General features: G+C 36.7%; 1 protein-coding gene across 1 annotated transcript in view; it reads right to left on the bottom strand.

Annotated features, from left to right (window-relative positions):
* The window catches only part of INSC (INSC spindle orientation adaptor protein), a gene marked incomplete at both ends in the record, with an annotated part of 89,755 nt that overhangs the window by 57,100 nt on the left and 19,170 nt on the right, over positions 1 to 13,485 (bottom strand). The window contains 4 exons of the mRNA XM_081325774.1: positions 4,407 to 4,532; positions 10,933 to 11,046; positions 11,977 to 12,100; positions 12,694 to 12,746. Of these exons, the coding sequence (XP_081181900.1) occupies positions 4,407 to 4,532; positions 10,933 to 11,046; positions 11,977 to 12,100; positions 12,694 to 12,746 (417 nt within the window). The remainder of the gene's footprint in view (positions 1 to 4,406; positions 4,533 to 10,932; positions 11,047 to 11,976; positions 12,101 to 12,693; positions 12,747 to 13,485) is intronic.

Raw genomic sequence — 13,485 nt, 5'->3', positions numbered from 1 at the left:
GACCTTGGAGGTCATCTAGTCCAATCCCCTGCTAAGGCAGGGAACCCTATACCATTTCAGACAAATGGCTGTCCAGTCTCTTCTTAAAAACTTCCAGTGTTGGAGCATTCACCACTTCTGGAGGCAGGTTGTTCAACTGATTACTTGTTCTAACTGTCAGGAAACTTCTCCTTAGTTCTAGGTTGCTTCTCTCCTTGACTAGTTTCCATCTATTGCTTCTTGTCCTGCTCTCAGGTGCTCTGAAGAACAGCCTGGCTCCCTCTTCTTGGTGGTGGTGATGCTATCTAACCCACATTTTTCTATCTTATCAAGTAGTAGGTTGTGATCTACTTTATCAAATGCCTTACTGAAATCCAAGTAAATTATATCTACAGCATTCCTCTGGTCCACTAGTTTTGTCACTTGGTCAAAGAATGCAATAAGGTTTGTCTGGCACGATCTGTTTTTGACAAACTCATGTTGGCTTTTAGTGATAACTTTGTTCGCATCAAGGTGTTCGCTGATTTGTTGTTTGATTATGTTTTCCAGAATCTTCCCACGTATTGAGGTCAGGCTGATAGGTCTGTAGTTTCCTGGATCTATTTTTTCCCTTTTTTGAAGATGGGAACTACATCAGCTCTCTTCCAGTCCTCTGGTAGTTCCCCAGTGCTCCAGGATCTTTGAAAAATATAGTTCAGTGGTTCTGAGATCACATCTGCCAGTTCCTTGAGAACCTTGGGGTGTAATCCATCTGGTCCTGGTGATTTGAACTCGTCTAGGCTGGACAGGTGCTCACTTACCATTTTCTTGCTTATTGTTAATGTCGCATAGCCAAGAATTTTTCTCTTCACTGCTAATTTATTTATTTTATAGGCCTCAGAAAAACATTTATGAGCATTGTACATGATAATTTAAAATATACTAAATATATAGAACAAACACGCCAGCAGAGCAAAAATTAATATAAAACACAAAAATCAAAGCAATGATCAAATAGAAAAACTAAAACCATGCTAGTAAGAATAAATGATTGCATTTTAAACATTAAAAACACTAAACCTAAGCACGTAAAAACAAACACTGGTGCCTACTAACTACTGAATGCAGGTGTCAGATGATCTTTGCTTGGAAGAACATTTCAAAGCTGGGGAGATGCCACCAAAAAATGGTCCTCTATCTTATTTCCACCCTCTCTGTACATTTATAAATAACCATAAAGCAGAATTTATATATAAAATAAAACTACAAACCATAGAAACTAAAACTAAAACTGGGGGGGAGGGGGGGGACTAGCATCTCAATCATCTCCTATAAACTCCCATCACTCTCTCCAGGTAAATAGTCAGGTCTTGATGGCCTTCCACAAGGCTAATAAAGTGGGAGGGGGGGCTGCCAGATCAGGAACACAAATATGAATGATTGTTTCTCTTCGGCTATTTTTTTCTTCAAAAACAAAAGTAAGGATGGAGCAGGAAGGGATGCAGTTAGAAAGCAGAGCGTGCCCGAATCAGACTCTCATTACAAATGATTACCAAAGAATTGCAAGAACCATAGTAGAATCATTCACATAATTCACACATTTCTTTATTTAGGTTCCATTCTATCAGTGACTCTTGCTGAAGCTCAGTTTCTTAAAATATTATCAACAAGTCTTTATAAATCTTTCACGGACTACAAATATAGATGAGGACGAAAAACTGAGAAATCTCATTCAGTGAGTTTCTAAATGTGTGCGAATGTGAGAGGGGGGAGGAATTTCCTTTGAAAATTGGTTTGTACTTTGGTTAAAGATGTTCTGTCACTTGTCTTTTCTTCCAACCTAACCATTTAATTACAAAGTATGTCACTGTAAAGTAGAAATGAAGTAATATTGTTTGTTTGAAGAGACACATTGTTCATATACGAAGAATATAATGATTTAGGAAGTCATTAGTAGCCTTTGTTTTCCTTTGTTTAACAATTTGTTTCTGAAGACTTGAACCCTATCAACAACTCAAATGAACAATGGTGATAATGACATGTTTTAGAGTTTGTCAAGTATCTATCACTCAGAGTTAAAATTAGGTTTTGTAAAAAAAACCACCTTTTTCTGATACTCAGTTGATATACTTGTCTCAAAATGACCATAAATCTACACTTTATGGTAAATTGTATGGTGATGAAGTGATGCGCCATCTCATTACCATCAAGGTGACATTTCAGAGATGAACAGAAAAGGACCTGAACCCATATAAAACATTCACCATTTCAGTGAGTGGTTGTTATTGTTGTTGTTTTGTGAATGCATACATTGCCACACAAAATAATCTAACAAATTTCATATACTTCTTTTCAGACACTCTGCATTCAATTTATGCCAATGCATTGTAAACACAGAAGTATTATTACAGGCAACTCACCTTTCTAACAGGAGAGTATAAATGATTAAAGTGTTGGGTGCTCAGAAAATATAATTTGTTATCTTCACTTAAACTCAACATGGGAGAGCAAAAACTGGTAATTCATAATTTCAATTTTGAAGATAACCCAGATAGTTGAGAGTACCTGAACAGTTTTTACCTCAAGACCAAGTTTCATCAGTGGAAAGGGAAAGAAGCTTCTAGATGCTTCATGTTTAGACTCCTCATAATTGCTTATTACAATTCATATGCCATTGTGCAGCTCTTAGGCAAATGTATGTAGATGTGCACAAGGCAATGGAAAGCAGTTAAGTTCAAAAAGTACTTACCTATACATGATGTGATTACTAGGCTTTTGTCTTTTTTTTAGATGCTTTTGCTTAAAAATAATTAATTGGATATTGAAATGCTGCTGAATTATACATTTGATATCATATTTATTTTCAAGATGGATGAAAGCTCCATATTCAGTATACTCCATAGGAACCTCTAGAAAATAAATATTTAGGTTGGTTGCAGCCCATGTCTGAGGATGCACCATTCACTCAGGAAACAAAGGAAAAAAAGGAATGTTAGTTAAGTGGTGACTAATTGGAGGGATTCAATAATGTGGACAAGGGAACTCATTACTTAGCCTTCCTATAACTGGGTGGGTTGTGACTGGCCATGCAGATGAATGGACCAGTTCTTACATCATCAATAATATTCATTTTCTACCAATGCCCAATACAGACTGACAGATGTCAAAATGTGCACAATGGTGCACACTTTTGTGCTGGGAGATACTTAAAATTGTAGGGAGGTTAAATATGTCAGGAACAGTAGCATTCTACATACCTCTCAGAATCTGTGAGGTCTAGTGGTTAGAAAATGAGAAAGAATTTGAGAGATGTCTTTTCAAGTCATCACTCAACTAATTAGCTCATGGACTATTCTTGGAACACCGGTCTTTCAGACAAAACTCTTTTGGAAACTATGCAGTAGGATAAATGTATTTGTGCAACCTTGTATTTCTGTGAGGAAAGCAGGGGTAGAAATAAAGTGGACATGATCTCAGGAACATATGACTACATATAAACTGTGACAGGAATAATTAATTGAATACCCCAGAGAGTAAAGGCAAAATTTTGTCACAGCCCCCTCTCTCTTTTGGATCTTATGCTACTGAATTCTGGTACAACCAATATCAGGGAATTGCATGGCCGGTGTCCAAATGGAGCCAGAGAAGCTGACATGAACTTGTAGTTTTACAGTATATAAATATATTTTACAACAATGTATACATCAAACTAGATAGTTAGGTAAACAGGAGCATCATCAGGTAAATTACAGAGCATGCACAGTACACAAAGGAGAACAAGGAAACTCCCCCTTTACACTCACAGCAACCAATCACAGCTTAGATTGCCTCATGCGGTGGTCAGCTCTCTTCAACCAATTAGCTATAACCAGGGCTTTTTTTTGTCATAGAATGCCCAGAACGGAGTTCTGGCACCTTTTTTGGATGGAACCTTGTAGGGTAGGCAAGGCGGGTTGTATAATGTGTGTGAGTTCCTTTTTTTTTTTTACAAAAAAAGCACTGGCTATAACTGTGTGTTCTTATTCATTGTCCAACCCTTCACTACTCCAGCTATTAAATTAAATATCTTAACAACCAAAATGAAGGGATACTTTCTAAAACTGCAAAAAGGAATCATCCTACACAGCAGGATTATACGTGGTGTTTAGAATCTGCAGGCACAACCTCGTATCCCAATGAATGGGTTATTCCCAGCTATTGAACTAAATGGCAAGTTTCATATTGATTTCCATGGAGCAATATTTGCAACATTAACTCAGCCCACCTGCTGACAAATAAACGTGAAGAATTGTTTAAAAATCCATCCCCAGCAATAAAATATTTGTGACAAACTCCTTTGGATAATCAATACTTGTCGTTGGTGGCTTTTGGGGTTGCATAATGCATGTGTTAGCAATCTGCTAAGGACAGCACGTTGTTTTTGCAGACACATAAGATGAAGATGATACCTTTTCCAGCTGTTGGATTCCTTCTTCCACACAGCATACTGAGGCCAGTGTTCGGAGTATTTGAGGATATAGGCATCTGAAGCAATCTTGACGGCAGATTTTAAGCAAAGCAACAATGCCTCCTTCCTGAAAGAAAAAAAATCAGAAAAAACTTGATGCAAGTCTACAAGTTAAGAAGGAGAAAACTTCCCAACAATACAAGTGAAGAAGCAATGTTCTAGAATCAGGTTCCAGTACAGTCCCTGTGTGCTCCAACATCTGTATCAAAATGTCCCAACAGGCTTTCTAATTGCCTTAAAATAAAACACACACACACACACAATATTTTAATTAAAAATAAATGACATCCAGCATTCTGCAAAACAAAAACATCCTCATGCACAATCTTTATTTCCAGGAATGTTTCTGGACTCCAGGTAAACCCCAGAGGCATTTTTAGAAAATAAAATGGTGGTTGGCTGTGACTCAGTACTTCTTTGGCAGTGTGCCTCAAGTTCAGGAAAAAAATAGTAATAGAAAGCAACTAAGAGATTATACGGTGGAGTGATGGAGAGTAACTTCACTAATTCTTTTTCTGCTAAATAAATATTTTGTGATTGGGTGTGCTCATTACAGTAGCCATAAAATAGTCTCCAAATTCCAAATGTGTGGATTAATCCAAAAACGCAGATCACTGAAGGAGAAACCGGGCAGCCATTTATCACAAATGTTTTAATTTGGATTTGTGCAACGTTTTGAATGCTTCCTTCCAACTCTATCATTGTATCAGTGTCTTTTTACTAATTCCTGGTAAATACCTATCACAAGCACAGGAAGAAAGCCATGAAGAAAGCTAGCCATGTAAGCAAAATACTTAACATTGCCCAGGCCAATTCTTTCTATAGAGACTGTCTGCATAGACCCAGTTCACAATTTATTCAGCAATTAGGTTCTCATCTGATAAAAAAAATATGATAAAGTTCCAGTCCTTAAAGCTTGTATCCTGGTGCACTGGAAACATAGCTGCTTATAGCAAAATAAAATTAATCAGCTTCTAGTAGCTTGAATGTCTCTAAATTGATGCTAAAACAAAACACTCTCTAGAGGACATTATTTTATTAGTCCTCAGGAAAAGCAAACAACCCCAAGTGGATGTTAACATGGTTGTAATCAAACATGCATCCCTCTTTCTTAACCAATTAAACATTTAGCAGGTAAATTACATGAGAAGGAAAACAAGCTGTCATTTGTATTCAGTCTTATGGTCAACTTCAAGGAGCTGTTTAATGGCCATTAATGAAATCAATTCCTTCCAAGAATATCGCTTACTTCTTCAAATAATGATACATTATTCTTCCCTAAATATCCTTAAAGAAAAGCTTTATTTAACCTACAACAGGAATGGGTAATCATTGGGAATCTCATCTTCCCCATTAACCCCCAGAGCAAAAGTAAGGTTGAAGGAGTTGTTCATGGTCAGTTTGTTGGGTCCTGACCCTACTTTCTACTTAGTGTATTCTCTATCCTCTTAAGACCAGAAAGATTGCCCATTTCTTTCCTAAAGGATGGCAGATATGTTGTAACAATGGCTCTATGTACAATAGCTTTGAAAAGGAAAATTTCATACGTTATCAATACATTTTTGATTCCTGGTGACTGCCTGGACAAGTCCCTGCAGTTTTCTTGCTAAGATTTCAGAAATGGTTTGCTGTTGCCTGCTTCTTCTAGGGGGGAAAGAGAGGGAGAGGGAGAGAGGGAGAGAGAGAGACTGGCTCAAGATCCCCCAGTTGGCTTTGTGCCTGAGGCACGATTAGAATTTAATGTCTCCAGGTTTCTAGTCTGGTCCCTTAGCCACTAAATCAAGTGGTTCTCTTCATTCCTTTATCCCACCAATAAAATCTATGTGCCTCCTTGCCAAATGGTGGCACACACTTATCCAGTGCTAACTCCTTTGCAATATCTTAGCTGTGTATACATGCAGCACTGAGCAGCAATTCCATTTCAGGTATTTTTCCATATAGCTTCAGGTCATCCATGTAAAGGAGGTGAGATAGCCTAACATATGTTTTTAATGTTAGGTAGCATAGTCTAACTTGTTCAGTATTGTTGATAGAGGAATCAGTGCAGTGACAAACATCAGTGGTGAGAGTGGGTCTCCTTGAAAGATTCCTCTCTTTATATTAATTGCTCCCAGTTTATTAGCATTGACCAGCAACTGTGACTTACATTCACACAACTCTTCTGATGTTTCTACTGAGTCCTGTTTTTCTAGGCACTTGATTATCTAATCATGTGTCAGGGACTGGAATGCCTTTTTATAGTCAATGCAAACTATATTCAGGTTGATCTTGCAGTTTTCCAAGATCAGCTTTTTGATTAGAAGCTGAGCTTCTGTTCCTCTGCTGAGCTGATCTTTTGTTTTATTATTATTTTACAATGTAGTTTATAACACTGATGTTCCCTGATAGTCTTTCATTCAAAAACTAATTAGATCCAATCCATTCTAAGCTCCAAGCCAGTCTCTGGCAATATATAATTGTGAATGTTCAATACAACAACTGGCTAGTGCAGAAATAATCTTAAATCTGCTTAGCCCTACAGAAAGTGTATTACTGACTAGATGGGAATTATTTGCAGATAAATGTAATTAGGATTTTGACCTAAATGGTTTTCAGTTTTGTGAAATAATCCTTTTTCATTTGTAGCATATGGCTACAAAGCAATTCAGAAAGCTTTATTGGCATGGATACAATCAAAAATGTGAATGAAATTCTATTGATTTCTGGAATTAATACAACAAGCAAAGACTTTATTTTCAAATCACTCACTCCTGAAGTCACTGCAGTTGGGCACTATATACAATGGCAAAATAACAATGATTGCTATGAACATTGTTACATATAAAAATAGCTTGATGGTTCTTTTTACGGCACTTTTAATCTTGAAAAATGGGAATAATAGATTATTTATTTAGTGCCTTCAGTCGATCACTATTTCTGATGACTATGTAGACAAATGATTTGGAGATTTTTCAGAAGTGCCATTGCCTTCTTCCTAGGTCTGAGAAAGAGAGAGTCATTGGCCTCCAGCTGGCTTTGTTCCTACAAACTTAGTCTTTTGATTTCTGGCCTGGGGCCTTTAACCAAACTGCCTCTCTATTATTTATTAGGATAATTTATATTTTGCCCTTTTAGAATAAAAATCTTCCCAAACGAGCTTTAAAACAATGAATGTTGAAGAATTCACTTGCCAGGAGAGACATTATTTTTAATAACTTTCTATTCTGGGAGAAAGCAAGTATCAGAGTAGCCAGCTCATCATCACTGGAAAGGGAGCGGGCACCTTACTGCATTGGCACTGCAAACCATGTTCTAGGCCATGGTAGAACAGCACCTTCTTCCTTCTGATCTGCCTCCACCAAGAACCAGTTTGAAGATTTCAAACAAACATCTCTTCAGCAAATAAAGAGACTTGAATCTTTGGAATAAAGTTAAGAGAGCTGGTCAACTATACCAGAAGCCCTTTCAAAAATGCTACGTACAGCCAAGTTCATAATTTTAATTTTTTTTCAATACTGCTTAACACAGATAAACACTTTATTCATAGGTAAGAAATAAGGATAAGGGACGCAGTGGCTCAGTGGGTTAGGATGCTGAGCTTGTTGATCAGATGGTTGGCAGTTTGGCAGGTCGAATCCTGAGTGCTGCGTAACAGAGTGAGCGCCTGTTACTTGTCCCAGCTTCTGCCAACCTAGCAGTTTGAAAGCACGTAAAAATGCAAGTAGAAAAATAGAGACCACTACAGTGGGAAGGTAACAGCATTCCATGTGCCTTTGGCATCTAGTCATGCTGGCCACATGACCACGGAGACATCCTCAGACAAGAGCTGGCTCTTCGGCTTTGAAACAGAGATGAGCACCAGCCCCTATAGTTGGAAACGACTAGCACGCATGTGCGGGGGAACCTTTACCTTTACCTTAAGAAGTAAGGATAAACATAATAGCTTTGTCCCTTTTCATCACCAGCCTCACTGTTCTTCACATGTAGAAAATAACTTATGTGCAAGGGGGAAACTGCTGTATCTATCTTCTCTTACAGTCATCATAATGTTGGAAAGTTGGTATAAACCACTAAAGGCTTATTATCCCTGCTATTTTGATTCCTTTCTGGGGGAAAAATGAAATAGCTGTAGGTATTTTAATACTTCCCTATTACAGCCTAAGGATACCTTTTTTCAGATAATCTCTTTCAATCTCAAAGTGGCTCAAATTAAATTCAGTGTGTAAAAGTAAAAAATATTTTTTTTGTATTTTACTGAGCTTAAAAAGTTGAAAGTCAATGCTTTTTTTCTTTCCCCCTTCACTCTACATTTCTCTTTCCCCTTTCTTTCACCTTCCTATTTCCCTACTACCTTTATTTTCATTTCTATTTTATGCTATTATCTTAATAAAAAAATTAAACATGTCAAATCAGTCTGAGTTTACAAACTGACTTATGCTCCTCTGAAACTCATGTTTCCAATACTGTACAAATCAAATGACAGGTTTAATGCCCAGAGTCTTGAGGGCTGGAAAACACAGACCTCAAGTAAGATTTTTGGAATTTAGAAATGGATTCTAAGATTTATGAGGACAGTAGGTTATATGGACATACAGTTTAAAGATGAGAAGAAGCTGAACCTTCTCATAAACCTAAGCCAAAATTTATTGGAAAAAATAAATTGCTTAACATTTTAAAGACTTCTCGTTCTCAGGTTTTAAATAGTTTTGCTGGGAAGGCAGGTGTAATAAAGAGGACTTCTAACTATCAGACTAAGAAGGATTTTGATGGTGACCTATTCAATTTCTTTTATTAAACACCATTGATTTTCACACTGTCACCTATAATAATAGACAAATTTATTTGTGCCTCTCCGTGAAAGAAAATAAGTTAATTTAATTTATTTAAAATCTATATTTGATCAGCCATGTTTGGTGAGGAAAATAGATATATAGGCATTCATAAGGCCAGCTTTCACTTTTAAAAAAAATCAATAATTTTGGGGAAAGAATTGGTGATATAAATTGTATCCTAAAAAATAATTGTGGGTATTACAGAGTACTTTGATCTTACCTGTGATAAAAGCTAGATAACTTTAACAAAGAATTTAGAAGATAAGAATTCATTCTTAGCTTTTAACAGTTTTGATCTCAAAGCTTTCACCCATTTTTTATATTACATTAGTTCTTTAAAATTAACTAATATGTGAAGAATGAGTAAGTGCTATAATGAAGTACAAGAGCTAAGGACCAAACAGCAGTGGCTTTGAGTAGGGAAGAGAATTTAAGTCAACAACTTTAAATTCTCTTCCCTCTTTGGGGAGCTAACTTCTTTCTCCAATTCAGCTTTTCCACTAGAAGTTCTCTCATTCTAACTGTTTTTATTGAACAAATTCTTCTATCATGCTTGATCCAGATAAACTAGGAGAGAATTCCTAGAAGTGCAATGCAAAGTCACAATTATAATATTACAATTTGTTTCGCCTGAATGGAAGTATCAAAGCTCACTTCAATATTTCCATTGTAGTAGTTAAAGATACCAGGCTAAAAACCAGGAAACCATGAGTTCTAATCCTCCCTTAGGCATGAAGCGAAAAGGTGAGTTTGGGCCAGTCAGTCTTTCTCTGCCCCAGGTAGAAGTAAATGACAATCTACTTCTGTAGGTCTTGCTAAGCAAAGTGCCCAGACAAATCTACATGGTCACCAGGACTCAAAACTGACTTAAAGGCACACATACGCATACAAAAGTAATCATTGTGAGAATTATGGAGAAATATTGCTAAATCTGAAGACTTTCTTTCTTGTATTACAATTGTCCGTACAGTTAAATCTATTCACCACTAACAGTTTGTTCTGCCAGTGAGGGAACATGTAATAAGATTAGAGTTATGTTTGGGTACAATATTCCTGCTTTTCTCTAATCCACATGTTCTCTACAGAGATGAAGGTGGTGGTGGGAGGATAATTTTGGCCACATTCGCATGATCACAGATGAAAAATGAAAAGATAGAGAGATGGGAAATGTACATTTTTTTTATTTTTTTTATTTTAATTCCATTTATATCCCGCCCTTCTTCGAAGACTCAGGGAAGCTTACAAGCTTAGCAGTAACCTTCATTCTATGTATATGCCTGCTTATTAGGGCTTTCACACACCCCCCCAAGCGGCATTATTACAAAGTCAGCTTAATTGCCCCCAACAATCTGGGTCCTCATTTTACCTACCTCGGAAGGATGGAAGGCTGAGTCAACCTTGAGCCTGGTGGGATGCGAACCTGCACTAATTGCAGGCAGCTGGTGTTACTTAAGGAGGCATTAGCCCACTGCCACCAATGCAGTAGTAATTCTTAGATTTTAAGAACAACAGCCTATGATATTGATTATTTTCTCGGGAAAGAAAATTCTACATTTTAATATTGGGAGGGGAGAAACGAGACATTACAAAAGGAGGCCACCCACTTCTGGAGCTCAGCAAAATAGTTGTTCTAGAATCATCCCAACTGTAACTTGCCTTTGCAATGATGCAACACAAATGGGATCCTTCTTGAGTAAGACTGAATAAGTTGCTTACAGCTGATTCTACACAATAGACGTTATCTGATGAATCTATTTCCTTCACCAAGTTCTGTGTAACAAACCAAAAACAGACAAAAAGAAGTAATTGTAAGACTTATCTCTTAGGGTATTTAGACAGTGAATCAGACAACCGGAAAGAAGAATACGCCTCTTTTTCTAGTACTATATTCAGAGTGCTAACTTTCATAGAGAAGCAACTTTATTAGGACACAAGTATCTGGAAAGGCATAGAGTAAATTCAGAATGTTTGGATAATGTCAAAGGTATGATTAAATATTCCTTAGCTCTGTTGAGGCCCCGGACCCATTACATATGTCTATTGAAGTGAATCTCTACTGTATTATTTCTTCTCTCCTCCTCCACCAGTTTTCCAGGAATACTCACCATTGATGGTCTTGGTACTCATTAAGTTAGCTTTGCTGAACACAGGTAACTGGTACTCTTCTCCCTTAACCAGAGCTGTTCTTTGTGCTCTAGCTCTAGACTGTGAAATTGGAAAACTACTTGTTTTCCAATTTCTCAACTACTTGGGGGTGGGGAAAGAGGACGAAAGACTCTTCCTTTTCTATGTTGTATTCCATTCTTCTCTCATAGACTCTCCTTATTGGAAAATACTGCTCAGCTTCTTGATCCTCTATGGCTTATGGTTCTAATGGCAAGCCACTAGAATATAAATTGAGAGCCGATCTCAGAGAGGACCCCTCATTTCAATACCAAGTTACAAATATTCTCCTTTATTGTTCAGATTTGTGGGCAAGAAAAGAGCGTGGATTACAGGCAAATTGAGATTAATGCACCAGCATGTTTAGACTGCACAGGGTGGTGACATGGTCTTAGTCTTTGTAGAAGTATAAACCTCTAAGGTCAGACAAACAACAAACAACAAAATAATTCCAGATATCTTAAGAGATATAAAGAGATAAAAAATAGAAACACTGCCAAATTATGGTTTTACTACAGAAAAGAAAAACACACTAACCTTTATTTCGTATGTTAGAGCTAGTTCTATCAATTGGGCAAAATACTGTGCCACTGTGGTTAGCGCATCATTAATGCAAGATTTCATTGATTTTAACATTTGTTCATCTTCAATCTGTATGCACCTGGAAGGAAAAGTTTTTAAAAAGATGCCAAAGTTTCAGTCCAGTGGCAGTGTAATTTATAATCCAAGATATATTTAAGATGTAACACCAAATAGCAGCTCTATAGCATCAATATAAAGGTAAATTAAAATTCATAATTAATATGATTGCCACAATTTGTGAACCACCGATATATAATTCTGTAGCCTAAGGATTTCCCATTCTTTTGTATTAAATATGTGCTTTTCCACAAAACACATATTAAATCCCTACCATATTAGCTATTAATCCAAAGAGAAGACTTCAGTGGTGGGATTCAAATATGTGAACAATCAGTTGTCTGTGTGGATGCCACTTCTGGAAGTCCATTCTGGGTTTGGGCAACAAAAAATTACCGGTTCTACCAAACTGGTGCGAACTGGCTGAATCCCACCACTGGAAGACTTATACATATTAGACTTGGAAGAGGTCAGGCTTTCTCTGCAAGTGGAAGAGGCCTATTGGTTTCAAACCTACCATAATATTATAGCTCTTCGACCCATTAAGGTTGTCCACAATTTTTAATATAGGTTTGATAAGATAAAAGTACAAGAATCAATAATGTTTAATATTACCTTTCAGTAATTGTTGTAAGCTCCGAGCACTTTTCCACCAGCATTTTTTTATACTGCAAAAAATAGGAACAGAGATGTGTTGCATTAACTTATTTGTATGAGCTTTATTAACTTATTCTTAGTTCAGCAGAACAATGTGGATAACCGTAATATAAATCTTAAGAAATACGGCAGGTTGGGCTGAAAATGGATGATCAACCTTTTATTCTGGTGAGGGAGTTGGATATCAAAGGTTCTACAGAAGCATAAATGCCTTCCAGGTTTACTCTACGTGGAATTCTATTTCCCCCCCTCCCTTTTAATGTCAAATAATAATGAGGAATGAACTACATGGGATGTCTCTCATCCTGCCACATTTAATCCTGTTTTTGGATAAGCGGGCAGGGGGAAGTTAACTTGTCTGTGATCTCTAAAATCAAAGTTCCAATATTCAGAAGCATCAGTTGCACCTAGAAGTTACACCTACATGGAATTGGGAGGGGAGAATTATCTATCTATCTATCTATCTATCTATCTATCTATCTATCTATCTATCTATCATCTATCAATCTATTTATTTATTTATTTATTTATTTATTTATTTATTTATTTATTTATTTATTTATTTATTTATTGCAGGTGGTTAAAGAGGAATTATCTGATTGCTAATTTCATGTAATATCCATTCTTCTGAAAAGTACCCAGAGCAGCTAATCAAAATAAACAAAAGCAAAATTCCATTAAAACCAAGATTTAAGATATTCATTTGAAATCCAGAATAGATTAGCATCTCCAGGCTGATGTTCCGGATCA

This window comes from Vipera berus (genome assembly GCF_964194415.1).
Source record: "Vipera berus genome assembly, chromosome: 1".
In the NCBI taxonomy this organism is placed as follows: domain Eukaryota; kingdom Metazoa; phylum Chordata; class Lepidosauria; order Squamata; family Viperidae; genus Vipera; species Vipera berus.
Note: the sequence above shows the minus strand (reverse complement) of the source record. Positions and strands in the feature narration are given on the sequence as shown.